Below are 18535 nucleotides of genomic sequence, written 5' to 3' on the forward strand. Positions count from 1 at the left end.
CCTTTCACCAAATTGTGGGCTGGCAGTGACTGAAAGGACTGGAATGCACAGTGTCTCGTAGCCTTTATGCCTACGCCAAATCTTTAGAAATGAGACCCTTAGTGCAAGAAAGTGCGAGAGAACAGTTCAAGAAGACGCTCTTTGGAATTTGAGCCAAAGATGACCTCCCACCACGTTTAAAGGTCACCAGCTGCCACTGCCACTCACAGGCTTCTGTAACCACACCTCAAACAATCTTTTACTGTGTCTCTAACAATGAATAGTATGGTTTCAGTAGCCAAACAGGCATGCAACAATTGTGCAAGTGAAAGGACATTTTTTTAGGCATGTAGTAACTGGATTAACTATGCCAAAAAGCTAACGTCACTTGCTTTGCTCACTCAGTGAAAGCCAAAGGTTACTTCTATGCCCCACCACTTTCAAACCTCACCAGTCACCACTGCAGGACAGTGAATCATAGGAGATGCAAGATATGAAATCATGACATTCAATTAAATCCTTCCTACTAACTTTACCACACCTTAATGCTAGTTCAAAGATCTATGCAGCACAGGCAAATAAACTTTCCAGCTTCTCCTTGCCTAGCAAAGGGGCCATTTGAGAAATTTCAAGTAACAATCTTATGGTACTTTGGTGGTGGTATATTAGGTGGCTGTTCTGTATTTGTGCCACATATTAACATGGATGAGATTCAGCTTGGACTGTACTGTGAGTGCAGACATCTATCTAGAGCAAACATTTGCTTCATCTCTCTGAAAGTATGCCACAATCCTCTCAATCAGAGTGAGAAGGCAACTCTGCCCCACATGAAGCCAAGCCAGTCCAGACCACTTACTTCTTTTCAATAAATATTCCAATCTAATCAGTACAATGAAACAAGCAGAGAAGAGACTGAATCACAAAGGCCTACATGAAATAAGACAGATGTAACATGAAACAAGGAAACGTTATGGATGAAGTTAGGAAGATTTGATTAAGTGGCAAACAACGGGGCCAGAGAAGTATCACAAACTTGTGTTTACATTTCTCCAAATGAGTCCATAAGCTGCAGGCAGCACAACTCAAAAAGACAGAGGCAACCACAACCACTGCTCACCATTTCAGAGATGTGCTGCCAGTGGGTTATACATTGACTCGAATAAATTCCAAGTTAAAAGTATGCAGTAGCACTTTGGAGACAGTGCAATCTCATACAAACACTGAGCTGTGTCCTGAGTGACAGCATGCGTTCCTGAAATGGTCCTGGGAATCTCTTTAAGCAGAGTTCCTTAGGCTAGTTCTTCACTGAAAAAACACAACCACATTGGCAGTGATTGATGAACACTGAATAGATGTACCTCCCTGTTGGAAACGATCTTTTCAGCAGGCTATCCCCAAACTTCATGCCTTCCTCCATCTCTCTTTCTGACCCTGTTTTTTTGGTTTTAGGACTCTGGGCACTCCATCACTGCTATACAGTGCTAAAGTGCATGTGCTCTCTCCTCTACGTATGGTATAAATGGGTTACACATATTTGGCATATTTAATTTACTTATAAGTCCCTAGTGAAGTGCACTATATTTGCCCAGGACCTGTAAATTAAATGCTACTAGTGGGACTGCAGCACTGATTGTGCCACCAAATACAGTAGCCTTTTAAACATGTCTCAGGTCTGATGCTGCAGAGCTGGTCTATGCAGTTTAAACTGCTATTTTGACCTGGCAGGTGTACCCACTTGCCAGGACCAAACCTTCCTTTTTATTAAATATGTCACCCCTATGGTAGGCCCAAGGAACAGGGCGCAGTGTGTTTAAAAACTTGGATATGTTCTTTTAAGCTAGTTTAACATGTCTAGATGGTGAAAAACTCTTAAATTCGTTGTTTCACTATTGCAAGGCCCATCTCTCCCATTAGTTAGCACTGGGGTTGCCTTAAAACATATTTTAAGTATAACTTCCAAATGGGAAAAAATGAAAAATTGAGTTTGGTGTCCCTGGATGCACAATTTGAAATCACAACTTATGGTGAAGTTGTATTTCAAATTGTGAGTCTGGAAATGACACTCTTTGAAAGTTGGAATTTTCTTACTTGAACCATTCTGTGCCTCTGTGCCTGAATACACATCTGGAGTTGTTGACAGCTGTGCTCTGTGCATTCCCTTTAGATAGTCACACACTAAGGGGGCTTGGATGTGATGTTTGGATCCTGATGGCCCATCACCAGGCTAATGAGCCATTAAGTGGCTTCATGGAGGAACAGAGCTTAGCACTGCCTGACTTATTCCTGAATAGGGCTGCACCTCTCCTCACACAAAGGGCTGCATAACCCTCTGTAGAGTGTTTGGAGCTAGGGAGGGTAGGACATGGACCTGTGGACTTCAAGAAAAGGCCTTGAGGTTTCTCTCAGTTTCCAGAACCAGGGCACCAAAGTATACACACTGGACCACAACCCCCACTAAATCAGCTCTCTACTGGAACCAAGGACACTCTGCCAGGAAGAAGAACTGCAGTGCTGCTAGGAGTGACTGCCAATCTACAGCTGCATTGCTGTGTTGACCTACTGTTGCTATGTTTTGTACTGTAGGAGGGACTGCTTACTTTGCTGTTTGCTCTGCTGTGTTGCCCTGCTGCTTCTGTCCTGCAGTGAAAAGGACTGGACTTGCTCTCTACATCCTTGAATCCAAGAGTCTCCAAAAGCTTGCTGGCTTGCCCCCTGTTCTCTTGTGATCTCAGAGACATCAAAGATTGCTTGCAACTCTCCTGATGCTGCTGGACTCTAGCATTTGAGAGTCCTACCCTTGCCTGAGGTTCCCTTTTCCAGTCCTGGGTCTTAGAATTGGGTTTGGCAGCTACAAACTTCAAAAAGCAACACATTGCCCCGAGTGTGGCAGAAAACTCAACGCATCGCATCTCCGAAAGTGAGGACAGCGGATTCACCTACTACACTGCCCAATGATAACGCTCTGCGCAGCCCATCGATGCATTGTATCCATTTCTACAGTGCCTGACGACGATGCATCACCCTGAATGCAGCAGACATATCAACCCATTGTGTCCTCACTGTTGATGCATTGCTCCAACAAAGGTACTGTTCAGCGGATCCTGTATGGGTTCTGTAGCTGGCCTACACTCCATCGTGGTTGGTCTGGATTTTGGATTTGCATCTCAAATTACCTTTTTACCACAATAGACATATAAGCACTGTTTCACATTTAGGGCCATATGTACGAACACTTTTTCCCATAGACACAGAATGGGGAAAACCCTTTGCTACATCTGGCCCTTAATCTTCAAAAATTAATACCTTGACTTCTACTGATTGAATTTTTGTTGTTTTGGTCTTGTTTTAATCAGATAAATGTTATCTATTTCATCTGGTGATGAGATTTTTTGTGGTGTTTTCACTGTGTTACTATGACTAAGTGTTGCACAAATACTTTACACATTGCCCCTTAGGTTAAGCCTGACTGCTCTATGCCACCAGGGGGTGAGTGAAGGTTAATTTAGAGTGTGTACTCTGATTATGACTGTGATCCCTACGTGGACAGGGTGCATACCAGAGACCCCATTTCTAACACTCCATTTGACTGAAATCTTAACTACTCTAATCTCATCTGGTAGCTCTTAAGGCTTTCAACTGTTTCAGCTTGCACCCTGAAGTGGACAAAAAGAGGCCACGAAGCGCTATATAAAAAGTCAAATGAGAACAATATTGATTGTGTACCTAGCGCCACTTTGTTACCATATATTATTTTATACCAAATGCGATAGCATAACATGCTACACATTAAATGATGGGACTCGTGGTTATTGTAATATCATGGGAGGAAAAATAGCCATGCAGATCATCCCTAAATAACAGGTGCGTTATAAACATCACGAGAAAATAAATCCCTTAGAACATCATTTCAGGCTTTGGTAATGTGTTTTGGATCACTAAGCCCTATGTAATCGGCTGTTCTGTCATTACTATAAGGATCGTTAACTGGCACACAGAGAAGTCCTGACTAACAAATTATTTTTGACAGTCACAATATTGGATTACCTAAATCATCTGCTTGCTCTTTTAAGACGATCACATTCAGCGCTGCCGAGGTCTCACCATGCATTCAAGCAAAGGATATTATAGCATTATTTATGGCCTCGATTAACCAGAGTTACTTAACTGCAGGGACATAGAAAAATTACATTTTCACTACAAAACGTTTTTATAAGAAGCAAACTTACCAAGGTTTATCGAGAAACCCCACGATATAAGCAAGTTTGAATAACCATTTAAGGAAATGAGCTACAAAGGAGAGCATGGCTACAGACCGACAAACATTATTTACGAAAAATGCAGAACGTGGTTAGAAAAACACTTAATCACACAGCAAAAAGGGCAGAGGTGAGGTGCTGAAAGTTTCTGTAACCTGCTGAATTTGCAAGGTTAATAAGTGAAAGGTGTGAGTTACAGTCCTACAGGGTTGGTGTTAGAGCAGCTGCAATGCCATTTGTTTGTTTCTTTCCGCCCACCAATCTATAAACAGTCAACACACACATCTGGCAGCTTTTTTTAGTTTGCTTGTTGCTTTAATGGAGTGATGTTGACTTACTTTTTCAAAATATTAAAAGTCTCTATTTGGCCCGCGCAGGAAGCACAGAGGTTAGGTGGTCGCCGAATTTAGGGACACAACACACATCCCAGCAAATATGTAAAACTTGTGTCAGCGACAGCGCTCGCTTCCAAGTATTGCTAATTCATTATGAAACTTAGCAGGACTTACTAAAGTACAACTTACTTACCTTTGGTAAAGATATATCTGATAGAGAAGTATCTAGTTGCAGATTCCTTACCTCAGAATTTTCCCCCAGGTGTCAGACTGGATGGCGAGATGTTCCTTTGAGCAATACTCTTGAGTGTCCGTAGGTGGCATTGGTCGACTCCACGGGCATCATTGGCGTTGTAGTTGCTGTGATGATGTCGGGAGTAGTACATAGATGCCTCCTCAATGCAGTGACATCAGTTTCTTTTCACAACTGTCCACGCCTAAGCACAGAGCCGCAAAGAACACTGAAATTGGTGCGTCAGAGCTAAAGCTCTGAATGGGGAAGCCCTGTCCCTTGCAATCAGTATGCAAGTGTGGAGGGTTGGTGGGCGGTAAGGAATCTGCAACTAGAATATGTCTCTACCAGATGTATCGTTACCGAAGGTAAGTAACTTGTACATCTGCTAGAGCCTTCTATTTGCAGATTCCTTACCTTAGAATAGATACCGAAGCAATGCTATCCTCGGAGACAGGCTACGAACCAAGATCATAATAGAAAGTCCTGCAGGACTGAACAACCGAAGTACACGTACCTACTGACCTGACTGTCCAGCAGTAATGTTTAGTAAACGTGTGCAAGGATGCCCACATAGCTGCCTGGCAGATATCCAGGACAGGAACTCCGTGTGCTAACGCCTTGGAAGCATCAGTTGCTCTGGTGGAATGAGTGCACAAGCCCTCAGGGGGTTGCTTCTTTGCCAAAGCATAGCAGATTGTGATGCAAAGAAGTACCCATGGTGAGATGGTAAATTTTTGCACCGCCTTCCCTTTCTTCGCACCTACATATGCAACAAAGAGTTGATCTTTGACTCGGAAATCTTTAGCACGATTGAGATAGAATGCCAATACTCTTTTTGGATCTAGGTGGTGGAGTCTCTCCTCCTCATGAGAAGGATGTGAAGATGCATAAAAAGTAGGCAAAGTGATGGACTGGCCTACACGGAAAGTTGTAATGACTTTGGAAAGGAAGGAAGCCTTAGTGCGTAAAACCACTTTGTCAGAGTGCACAGACAAAAATGGGGGCTTAGAAGATATAGCCTGAAGCTCACTCACTCTGCGAGCAGAAGTGATGGCAACAAGAAAAACAGTTTTGAAAGTAAGAAGCCATAAGTGACAATTGTGCAAAGGGAGTACACATTAAGTAAGTAAGTACGAGATTGATGTCCCACTGAGGCATGATAAACGGAGTGGGAGGAAACAAATGTGTGAGGCCCATAAAGAATCTACTAACAATAGGAGACTTTATGAATGAAGGCTGCTCAGGCAACCTAAGAAAGGCTGACATAGCCGATAAATAACATTTAAGGGTGTCCAAAGCAGAGCCCTGCTGGGCTAAAGAGAGAATGAACAAAAGAACCTCAGAAAGAGAAGCAGAGAGGGGATGAACAGATTTGTTCGTACCCCATGCCACAAATAAATGCCAATGACAGACGTATACCGTTTTAGTGGAGGGACGCCTGGCTGCCAAGATTACATCACAGACTTCGGGCGGAAGGTCAAAAGCCGTCAACTGCTGCTGCTCAATCTCCACGCATGCGACAGAAGATCTTCTTGAAGTGGCAGTCTGAGTGGAGGATCAGTGGCCATGTTCAATAACTCTGGATATCATACTCTCCTTGCCCAGTCCAGAGCCATGAAGATTACTTGGGCCCAGTCATTGTTGATCTTCTTGAGAACTGTGGACAGAAGTGGTATAGGTGTAAAGGAGGCCGGAGTTCCACTAGAGACGAAAAGCATCTCCAAGCGAGTATTGCCTTGGAAACTCCAATGTGCAAAACAGCTGACATTGCACATTCTCTGCGGAGGTGAACAGATCTAACCAAGGCTCTCCCCACTGCTGAAAGAGACCTTGCATCACCTCTGGATGGAGATGCCATTTGTGATCGGCTATGCATCGTTGGCTGAGTTTGTCTGCTCTGGCTTTTGAGAGCCCGCCAGATGTTGAACCACCAGGGTGATGTCCTGATGTGCCAGCCATGTCCAGAGGCATAGCATCTCCTGACAAAGGGTCCAGGACCCTACTCTGCCCTGTTGCATGGCGGTAGTGTTGTCTGTGAACACTTGTACTACTTTCCCTTTAGGAGAGGGAAGAAATGCTTTCAACGCACGCCGGATCGCCCAGAGCTCCAGAAGATTGATATGGAGCCCAGAGACTCCACAGGAGACCAGATGCCTCTGCTCTCTGCCTCTCCCATGTGGCTTCCCCATCCCAGAAGTGATGTATCCGTCACTATTGATAGATCTGGTTGGGGAAGGGAGAGGGATCTGCTGTTGGCCCAACGTGGATTCGAAAGCCACCACTGCAGGTCTTCCGTAGTCCCTTCTGAGATGTGAACCATGTCGGGGAGATTTCGCTGATGCTGCACCCACTGGAACTTCAAGTCCCACTGCAGAGCCTGCACATGCCATCTGGCATGTGTCACTAGCAGGATGCAGTAGGTCATGAGGCCCAGCAGCCTCAGAGTCAATCTCTCCGAAACCCAAGATAGAGGCTGAATGATCAGAACCATAGCATGAATATCCTGGACTCGCTTTTCGTGAGGATAGGCCCAAAACGGCACTGTGTCCAGAACAGTTCTAATGAAAGGGAGCATCTGAGAGGGAGTCAGGTGTGACTTTGGCACATTTATAGTGAACCCCAGCGTGTGCAGGAGGTTCGCCTTAGTCTGAAGGTGGGAGAAGACTTTCTGGGGTTAGTCAGCCTTCAACAGCCAGTCGTCGAGGTAGGAGAAGACTGAAACTCTCAACCTGCGCAGATGAGCTGCAACCACCGCCATCACTTTTGTGAACACTTGAGGGGCGCTGGTAAGGCTGAAGGGGAGCACAGTAAATTGAAAGGGCTCATGACCTACCACGAATCGTAGGTAATGTCGATTGGCAGGTAGGATCGGAATATGGAAATACGCATCCTGCAAGTACAACGCTACCATCCAGTCTTCTGGGTCCAAGGCAGAGAGGACCTGAGCCAGGGTGGGCATTTTGAATTTCTCCTTCTTGAGGAAGAGATTGAGGTCCCGAAGGTCTAGGATAGGACATAAGCCCTTGTCTTTGTTGAGTACCAGAACGTTGCAGGAATAACAACCACATCCTACTTCTGGTGCAGGGACCCTCTCCTTGGCTCCCTTGGCAAACATAGCCACGACTTCCTTGCAAAGAAGTGCCAAATGATCCTCTGGTAAATTGCTGAATGATAAAGGCATGGCTGGTGGGGCAGATTCGAAGGGGAGGGAGTAGCCCCTTCTAACAATCTGCAAAACCCATCTGTCCATAGTGATGGATTACCAGTGGGGCAGGTGATGGCGAATCCTTCCACCAACTGGACCAGAATGAGGGGACAGGCTAGGAGGGTTTGGATACTGCAACAGGGGCAGGGGTGGACTGGGCAGACCTATGGTCTGACCACATGGGATTCCACATCCCCGGCCATGCAGCAGCTGAACAGCATGAGTGGCACAGTGGCTGGGAAAGGGACGTGACAGGGAGCCCCTTCCGTGGCCACGAAAGGGGTGAAAGGCAGACTGTTAGGGACGAGGGGCAGTGGAAAGGCCGAGAGACCGAGCCATAGCCCGGGAGTCCTTGAACCACTCCAGCATAGAGTCCCCCTTGTCTCCAAAGAGATGGGGAGCCATCAAAGGGCAAGTGCATAAGAGTCTGTTGGACATTCCCTGAGAAAACAGATGCACATAACCAGGCGTAGCGCCTCAAGGCCACCGTCATTGCAACCAATCTACCTAGAGAGTCAGTCGTGTCCAGCCCACATTGGATAGTGAACTTCGCAGCGTCTCTCCCATCGGTGACAGCTTAGGCGACAATAGCACAGTCCTCCTCCGGTATCTGCAGCAGAACTTGTGCGACCGTATCCCACAGAGAGTGAGTATAATGACCCAAAAGGCATGCGGTATTCACTGACAGCAGAACAAGACTGGAGGAAGGAAACATCTTCTTCCCAAATTGTTCCAGCATTTTTTATTCCATTTCCGGAGGTGCAGAAGGAAATGCGCCAGAGGATGAGGATGTCTGGATAATAAGGCTCTCAGGCATAGGGTGTTGGAAAAGAAATGTAGGGTCGTGTGGGGCAGCTGATGGCGGCATGCGATTGTTCTGTTCACAGGAGCCCCTGTGTTGGGTCTGGACCAAGTACCACCACTGACCACCATGAAAAAAGTTGCTCCCTCACTGGCCTCATCCAACTCCTATGCCCAGTCCAAGTTAGGGTCACCTTGGTATTCATAAGGGTCCAGGGACCCCTCCAATCCTGTCCCAAATTCAAACCCATTAGAATAAGGGTCAGAATCCAACCTGCAGTGAATAAGCCTCTTCGAAGAAGGAGGCGGCGTCTGATGCGCAAGGGTATTGTTCATAGAAAAATCTCTGGATCCAGTCTGACACCTGGGGGAAAATTCTAAGGGAAGGAATCTGCAACTAGAAGTCTCTATCAGCTTAATAGTAGCTTTGATTAGATCGTTTATGCACAGACGTTCTGTATAAAACTTAAAAGAGTCTATGGTTTAATTGTAGAGAAAAACAGTCTTTATGTGTTGTCTTGCTAATCAGACCACCACTTCATATTTTTCTCCTCGGTTTAGATACCAGTACAGTTTTTATCTTCTAGGCTACAAATTTCTTGTAGGGGAACATATTATTTTTTATGTGCAAAATATTTGCTCCAAGGTGTTAGGGGAGAACCTGAGGTACGAATTACAAAACATGACTAATTCGAATTCTGATTCTTTTTAAAGTTATGACTAATTAGAAACTGAGGCTGAATTACATGAAGTAAGCACTGCAAGTTCTAATTTAACACATAGGGCCTGATTCTAACTTTGGAGGACGGTGTTAAACCGTCCCAAAAGTGGCGGATATACCACCTACCGTATTACGAGTTCCATAGGATATAATGGACTCGTAATACGGTAGGTGGTATATCCGCCACTTTTGGGACGGTTTAACACCGTCCTCCAAAGTTAGAATCAGGCCCATAGTATCCACCACAGTTTTGGGGCTGAATGGTGTTTTAAATGGTTGAAGAGTTGAAGCAACACTACCTTAAATGGTGGTTGCAAATTGTTTGTCACAAACAAATGTAAAAGCATTCGCAGAACACATTAACACGTTCAGAGCAGTATAACAACACAAAACATAACAGGGAACAACCCCAAAAACAGTCACAAAAGAATGCAATACACTATACCATCAGAGTGAAATGATGCAGCACTAAAACAGTGGAGCACAGAAAACAGCATCAAGATTCACAAACACAGCAAAATGGCACTCAATAAATATGCACAAATATTCTTGGCACGCATTACCTCCTCCAGAAAACAGCTTTCATGAAATGGCAATAAAATGTGATTGCAACAAGCACTACCTTAACTTAACACCAAGGTCATAAAACAGTGCCTTTCAAAATGGTTTGTTTTTGTGGTCAGGCTGCCATGCTCTAAAATGGACAGATATGGACCATGGCAAAGGTGGAGGAAAATGATATAAAAACAATATGTAACATATGTATTGGTTATAAATCATTTTAAACTTGAAAACTTATTATAACAAAGAAATGTTATTAGGTGAAATAACATTCTTTTAAATAGAGCAAACTGTTTTGACGTATTTTGCTCCTTATTACATAAAAGTCGGAACAGGTTGTTATTGCTTTAAACAAAGTAACATCTATCCAATCGTGAAATGTAGACAACATGCATTTGTTACACTTCTAATTATGTAAACACAGAAAAATAAGGTAAAAACTATTTGTGTCAAGTTTACTGTTTGCTCCACTTCCAACTACAGATCAGCAGAAATGGTGCAATGGTGTAAATTTGTTTGCTTCGTTTAGCTGCGTGAGTGCATATTTTCTGTGTAGAATTAGATTAGTAGTGGAGCAACATCGACCTGGAAAATCATTATCATTCTTGATCTTTATGTAAACTTGATCATTCAAAAATTATAATCTTATTTATACTCTTTATGTGTAACTTCAAACTAAAGTGGGACTAGGTAACAACCTAAATTGGAGCAGTGCACCTCTTTATAGACACTTTCTATTTTTGTCCATCATCATCCTTGCAGTGCAAATAGCGAAACTAGACGCTCTAAACAGCAACAACCAATAATCCACCCAGGCAATGCAAACTTTACACTTCCCCATTAATCAGAAACTAAGAAAATATATTTTAGCATCGGTTCCTTCATGTTAAGCTAAAGATCAGCACTGCCGTAACGAAACTGAGATCCCCCCTCACAAAGTACTTGGAGGGGCCCCACTCGCCACCCACTCAGGAGCACTCAGGCCAGGACCCCACCTGTACTATAAAGTGTACTGTGCTTAGAGGGCACCCTGGAGCTTGGGGGCCCCGCACTGCAGGGACTGCAGGGGCTATTGTTAAGCCAATCAATATCACATCATCACCAAACAGTAATGTAGTCAAATAATCAAACACCAGTTAAAATGATTCTCCACATATAGCACATTCTTTCCAAGTGCCCCGAGTGTGTTAATGTCTTAAAACAATATCTCAACCAAAAAGTACTAACTGTAGACCTATCTTGATTGTAAGTCTGACATAAGTTGTTCAATTCAGGTAAGGAAATCAGTTTACCTCCTAGAAAACAGTTTCTTATTGGCTGAAAGTTAACTTTATGACCCCAAATACTAACTATAGGTTTTAGTAAAAACATTAGTTTCAACCCTAAATGACAGTCTGACATTTTTATTAGAACATACTACTCCCTTGAAGAAGAGGAATCAACTGTGACACTCAGTTCAATGCTTCACTATAAAATGTCCCTCATATGCTAGAAGCCACCACTGGTTTCCAATCAGAAGTCATGATTAGCAACAATGTGTCAGTGCTAGTCACTAGATAGTAGATGTCTTCAAATAATGTAAGGGATGCCCACCATAATGGCAGGAACGCCCGCCATTATGCAAGTAATAGCTATTGTAATGTTACGATAGCCAATATGGCCAAATGCTGGTTACCATAATGCAGGTATGGCCACTGTTATTCAGGGATCAGCACCATTATATCACAGATGGTTACAATATGCCTGAGATGTCAAAAATAGGATAGAGATGCCCACACAGCACCAGGGGTGGCCAAGGTCACACCGCACTTTGTCATTTTATTAGGCCACAGAAGTTCACCACATGAAAAAACATAAAAAAGGAGTGGCAGCATTACACATGTAAGGTGAGGGAGACACTTGCAAATACTCCGGCCTATACATTTAGTGGCAGGCTCGACACTGGGCGATATAGAAGTTTGACGGCCAATATAAAATTAAACCTAATGAGGTTTCACTGAGCAGCTTGATGGCTCCACTTTTACCCATCTCTTCCTCCTTTGGCATTGAATCTTCGGGCAATAAACCATGGGTTGTGTTCCAAATCTCTATGCTCTGACCTAACTAATTCCAGAGATAGGTGCCACCTATTGAGATATGGATCAACAGGGCACAGAGGCCAGGCCCTACAGGGGAGTCCAGGACCCTGGTTAAATAATGAACACGACTGGTAAATTTGCTCATAAAAATAATCAAGGGCTATGTTGTCAGAAGAGTGTAATAATCAAACGAGTACACCATAAGCCAAAACGTGAAAGTGCCAAAAGTTATAATGCACAGCTGGCCCCCTGAAGATTGTTGGAACTAATGTTTGCCTACTTCTGTGCGTTGCATGTACCTTGATAGGCAGTCCAAGGCTTCATCTCCATACGTGGATGATTTTAGACTCTCCTTCAAATCCTTCTTTCAGTTCTGAATTCGGTAGCAACAGGTTTTATAATATGGATAAGGGTGCAAGAGCTCCCCCAAATGCTTCCTACTGCTCAGATATTCTAGAACACCCGCTGAATAATTATTTTCGTTGAAATCATTGATTATTTCTTCATAATATGAAACACTATCCTCTGTGAGGGACACACAGTCCTAATCCTGAAGTAGAATTATTATTTAATAGCCTAACGTCATCTATGTTTCCATCCCATAAAGTTTATTTACAAGACCCCTCTAAGAATTTGGAAAGACGGGGAGTCCTTAGCTGCCAGCAAACTGAAAAAAAGATCTTATAAACTGGTTTCAGTGATGCTGGGCCCGAAAAACATGAAGTGCACCGTTTGCGTGTGATTCTGTGAGCAGAGGAAAAAACACTTACCAGTCACTTTCGGAATACCCTGCAATCGAGGAACTGGTAGCGCAACAATAATACCGAGATTTGTTCCAACCAGCAATAAACCATGGCACACCAACAGACTAGTCACAGAGACACGCTGATGTCCTGCAAAAATGAACAAAGGTGTTTATTGGCAAAATGTCCTTTTTTCTATTCTCATTCAACAGAGTCTTCCATGTAACAAAAATACAGTCACACAATTTCACATATTCATGGCGCCCCTAGTATACTGTAAAATTCACATAAACCATGCATATTATCAGCCAATACATCACTTTACAGGGAACAATTGTACATTAGCAAACCGACCTAGAACGTCTAGGACTGGATAGACTGAGATTGACTCTCTTTGAGGGCAAAACCTACTACTATGGGACCAGGCAGGAAGCAGACTGTCAACTCCTTGCACCTGTGGAAGTCTGTTGAATTTGTTTTACCTTACCTTAACTATTGTTCCCATGAACAGCTCAGCTCGCTTCCTTTTCTCTCCCTTTGTCTTTTTTTTTGCTTCTGTGATAATTGGTTGGGAATGTTCCCTTGTTGTTTTATGAAAGAAGGAGCCGTTCGTCTCATTCCGCGATGTCTGAGTGTAGGTAAGTATGCCAAAAGCAGAACTAAAAGAGCGAGTTTTTTTAAGGTGCAGGGCACCAAACACGTTCGTCCACTGTGTCCCCTTTTCTCATGTATTTGTGCCAGCCTTCTGAGCAAAACTGGAGGGCCTACCCTTCGTCCTAGTGCGGATCTTCGACGATCCCATGCATAGCTCAGAAAAAGTCAGATAGGCATGAAATCACGAGTAACCCCTGCACCAGCGTCAGGCACTCCTTTTTGACACGTTGCACCTGCTGAATGCTAGTAATCGTATTGCCTTTAGCTGCGAGACAATGATAGATTTAAATTTCCTTTTACCGCTGAATGGGCCTTCGACCATGGTCTAGTCCCATAGTTACAAAATTTGTGAAAGACCTTAACACAGCTGTGGCCAATAATACTTATGCCACAGTCCATATAAAAAGCAACTTACTTACAGTGCCACTGTGATTAGCATGGTTCAGTGCAACAGAATAGAGCTTGAGTGGCTCAAAATCAAGGTACATGTCACTAAAGAAAATTCTAACATACACACATTATGCAGGCTGAAGAAAGCGATAATCAGGGGAGAAACTGGAAATATTTCTTCCAAAGATTTGCAAACTTGTAGTAATATTGGACACACAGTATCATAGACAACTACAAAAAGGAACAAGTAAGTAACAGAGGTAGTGATAACAAATATTAGTTTAAACATTCCCTTTACTCTGTATGAATTTTTGAGGCAAACTTTAGACTGTGCCAGTAACATCTCCAAGTGAACTGTAATTTTCCCGGCAGATCACTAAGTATGTTACCTTTTCAGTAGGGCATGTCCATCCTTTTCTAATTCGATATTATAGGAAAAAGCAGTATTTGCAAGGAGGTAGCGTCTAGTTAATGCACAGATGTATCGGGCAGCGCTCTCCTTTTCAGTCTCTCCTTGAAAACAGGCCTATACCACATACTTTGTACTCAAATTGTTTTCGGCCGAATCACTTCCATCACACATTTCTCTAGTGACCCGCTGCTTAAGCTTCCTCTGAAAGATTTTATGTCTGCTATCCATCTGCATTCATAGCTGATGCAATCTACACTAAGTCTTACAGGATCGCTCAGCACAGTATTTTAATGTTCAGTAGTGCTCACTAGTATCACAGAGTGGTATAGTGTATGCAACTGTCAGGGTATGGAAGGAGAGGTAAGTCAGGATGTGAGCTGTGACTTTGTGTCCACACTGAAGAATATACAGAGGCCCAAGTTTCATTTAACCTTAGGTCATATTTGGGACCTGAACTTGACCAGTAAGGTAATCCTCAGAGGAAGTCTATGAGGGAATATTTGTTTTTAAAAAAACGACGAAACTTACAGTTGAAGTAAAATAAATCAATGTAAAGGAAGGATATCAAGTCAATATTTACTCAGAAACAGAAAACGCCTGGTAAGAATAGAAGAAAACTGGGGAACAACTAAAAGGTTGCAGATCAGTGTTGTAACATGATTATTCTTATACAATTTAAAGGTCTGGTTACCTTTGTGCTTCTTTTATTATAAGTGAAGACAAGTAATGATTATCACTTGTTCAAACCTGTATTTTCATTTAAGCATGTGTTGGGCCTCGCCCTTTGGAGCGTTCACTCTTAGGTCAGTTTCATCTAACATTGACATTCTATATAGTGACAGTTGTATGGAGCATGAGGAAGGCAGCAGTTGGGCTTGCAGCACAGAGACTCCTTTGAAACAAATCTTGGAAGTATTGTGTTTGTCATCAGCTTGCTTGGCGGAGTTATTTATTCATATGTTCATCACAACAATCAGTTCAAGGGACCATTTTCACTTTGGGGAAAAAAAATGCAAAAAGTGTGTGTTGAAAGTCAGATACAATTTAAATAAATATACACATGCCCTCTGGAAGTTCAACTAGGGCCTAGGTTTCTCAAATGGAAGGCCTGCAGTTCAATCAATAAATAACTTTATTTCGGCTGAAAGCCATAAAAGTATCCAATAAATAACAAACAATTACCATACAATAAGATTATGAATGATAAAAAACACAGATTCCACATGGAACATTAAAAAGAGAAACAAATAGTTCTGCTGAATTAAAATGTAAAACTCATTTGTTAGAACAATTACACGACAACTATCTAATTTTATAGACCTGGAAGCCTGCCTAAAATTGATTCCATAAAATAGTCTATTTCTTCCTATGATAGATTGTGCTAAAAAGGAGCTGTTGATACACATAGTTATAGCAACAATGCAAAACTAACATCAAATTTCTTTTTTCTTTAACAAAAAAGCCTTTGTGGTTTCATGCCCATAGTGATCAACTGAGGCCTAGGGTGGTTATAGCTAATCCAATCATTCAGCAGTGTATTCTCTAGTTCTTATGGCCCAAACGTTTTGTAGGTACTTGGCAACGGCAAAGACCACCTTATCACTTGTGTCGCTGGTAAGAATTTGCAAGGATATATTATGTTTCTGAGAGAGCGTAGCTTAAATATTACATATGCTTGCGTGAAATGCTTAACAATGCTGCACATAGAAAACGACTATGGTTTAGTTAGTTTCTTAATGTGAATTTGAATTACAACTATGATAAACTGAACTAATGACAATAATGAGTAAACTTGTTTATGATATGATTAACCAAACTTATATTAGTGTTTGCGATATTATATTGAAAATTCTGTAGGCCTTAAATTAGCGTGAGTTGAAGTTTTAGCCGTGTAGCTCTCATATTAAAGCATATTTTCTGTTTTCCAGTGTGGTGACTCGTAAAAGGCCATGACCCAGCATTTGTTCCTTTTCTTTGTTTTATGTTGCTAATTCATCCTGTTCCCATCCGCATGCTAGCTGCCTTAGTATACGTTTTATACATTTGCAACAAATGTAAAAATATTCAAGGACGTTTAACCATGGAAAAGAGAACTTTTGACCTGAAGAACGTGCCAAAGGATGAAGTAACCCCGGATGTGCCACCTACGAAGACGTCAATTATGAAGACCACTCAAAGCGTTATAAATTATCGTGGGGTGACAATTTGGATTACCTAATGTATAATTTGACAGGCTAAAGATAGTGGGGTATAGCGAATATCCAATAGAATTTTTGGGGAATGTATTGTGAAAAAGGGATAAAAACTCATGATACAGAACAGTTGTGGGAATTAGGTGGGGAATGATATTGATTGCATCCAGAAACTCTGTCACTCTGTTTGGTGATTTGAGACTTAGACAAAACTATCTTCATCCATAGACTGCCCCCTTTACACTTCTCCTCCTTATGAGGGAAGTGTCCCCTGTCCCTTAGATGAAATAAACTGTTGGCGATCTAACTGATGTCCTGAAGACGAAGATTGATCCTGTATGCTGACTTATTCCGAGGAGGGTAATTATGACAATGCTATTGTAATTTGTCTGTTTGCTTTTCCTTTCTAGGTACCAACTGCTGTATTTTTGGATAGAGACCTTAGTCAGATGTTTTCCAAATTCGTGTTCAAAATTATTTTGCATGAAGTCCAACATGCTGATGCTAATCAGTGGTTAGGCTAGGTGATCACTTTGACTGACGCAAATAGACGTGTCTGACATTGTGCTATGCTGAACTGAGACGTATATGATATTCTATGCACTCTGATCTATGCATATCTTATGTTGGTCCTCTTATGTTTGTGATCTTTGCATTATTGAAGTCTTATCATAGCTGTCGTGTTGTGACTTTGCTCTTATGACGCTTGGTTTTGAGATTGACACTTTAATTATTAGATTGTAATCAATAGGGAATAAAATTCACAAAACTCCAATAAAGGTGTGGTTATTCATGGCTGAAAGGTCATGGTTGCGCCGAAGGTTTAATAAATGTCTTTATCCAAAGTAAAGTATATTATGGTGACATATATTGATAACGTCATTGACATATTGCTTGACATATTGATCAGTTATCTCGTCCTACGGTGTCTCACCACTGGGTCAAAAGATCCATCGGCCTAAAACGAGTCCTAATGTGTATAAAATTGACATAAAGGGACGCGTTAACATTTCCTTATCCCCATTGATCTACATAAGGGGATCATCCACTTCTTCCTGGGCACCAGATATCTAGGACAAAAGAACATAAAATGGGCCAATGTCTCGGATTGCTCAGGACAGAAGTGGCAGAATCTTGATTTATGAACCTCCTTGTACCATCTTGCAGTAAATGTATTAAGAGGCAATATCCCTAGACTGAATTTAATAAAAAAGTGTTTTGGCATAGGGGGGATTGATATTGTCCATAAAAGCCTCAAACTTGGGACTACACTTGTGGTCCAAGAACTGTAGCGTCCTACTACCATGGTCCTTTTTGGATCAAAGTTGGGTCAAAATGAACTCCCAGTAACACCGCCTTATTCGTGCCTTTACTTCCTTCGTCAAGCTATGGGGGTCTACCCACACCTCGTCCATTTTAATAAGTTGGCACGTATCTCTGATGTATTTAAACCAGGGAATTTTTAACACACCGCAGTCAGCTAAAAGCTCAGCAACTGCTGTTTGATAGGGGGGCAAGTATTCGGATGTCCAAAGGCGGACCAAATACATAAGGGGTCTTAAGGCGGCCTCGTTATGGATCTTATTTAGGGCTAAATCCAGTCTAAGAGGTGTGAGTGGAGTACTTGTCGGTAAGTGCAGAAAGTTACGCATGAAGCGATTTTCCACCTTCGTCAAGCAGCTAGAGTTGCAATGCCCCCATAATTCAGCACAATAGATTGAAGCAGCCACGGCCGCTGCCTTATATACTGTGATAGCAGGTGAAATTTCTCCTTCCGAAGTGCTGGCAATTTTTCTAGCTATCACAGTCGACCTCTGTCGAAGGGTGGACACACTCTTCTCAATCTGTGCCGACCACCGTTGGTCATCAGATATCCTAATCCCCAAATAGTCAAATTGCTTAACTCGCTCTATCGGTTGACCTGCTAGAGCCATTTTCCCCCTAAAAGACGTGTGAGGATTAAAAGCCATAAA

At 42.5% G+C, this 18535-nt stretch overlaps 1 protein-coding gene across 3 annotated transcripts in view; it reads right to left on the reverse strand.

Annotated features, from left to right (window-relative positions):
- ARHGEF10 (Rho guanine nucleotide exchange factor 10) overlaps positions 1-18535 on the reverse strand; it is a 949815-nt gene that overhangs the window by 34529 nt on the left and 896751 nt on the right. For all 3 annotated transcript variants that reach the window (XM_069235817.1, XM_069235818.1, XM_069235819.1), the window contains one exon: positions 12942-13064. In XM_069235817.1, the coding sequence (XP_069091918.1) occupies positions 12942-13064 (123 nt within the window). The remainder of the gene's footprint in view (positions 1-12941; positions 13065-18535) is intronic.

Source organism: Pleurodeles waltl, chromosome 5 (genome assembly GCF_031143425.1).
Source record: "Pleurodeles waltl isolate 20211129_DDA chromosome 5, aPleWal1.hap1.20221129, whole genome shotgun sequence".
Taxonomy (NCBI): Eukaryota; Metazoa; Chordata; class Amphibia; order Caudata; family Salamandridae; genus Pleurodeles; species Pleurodeles waltl.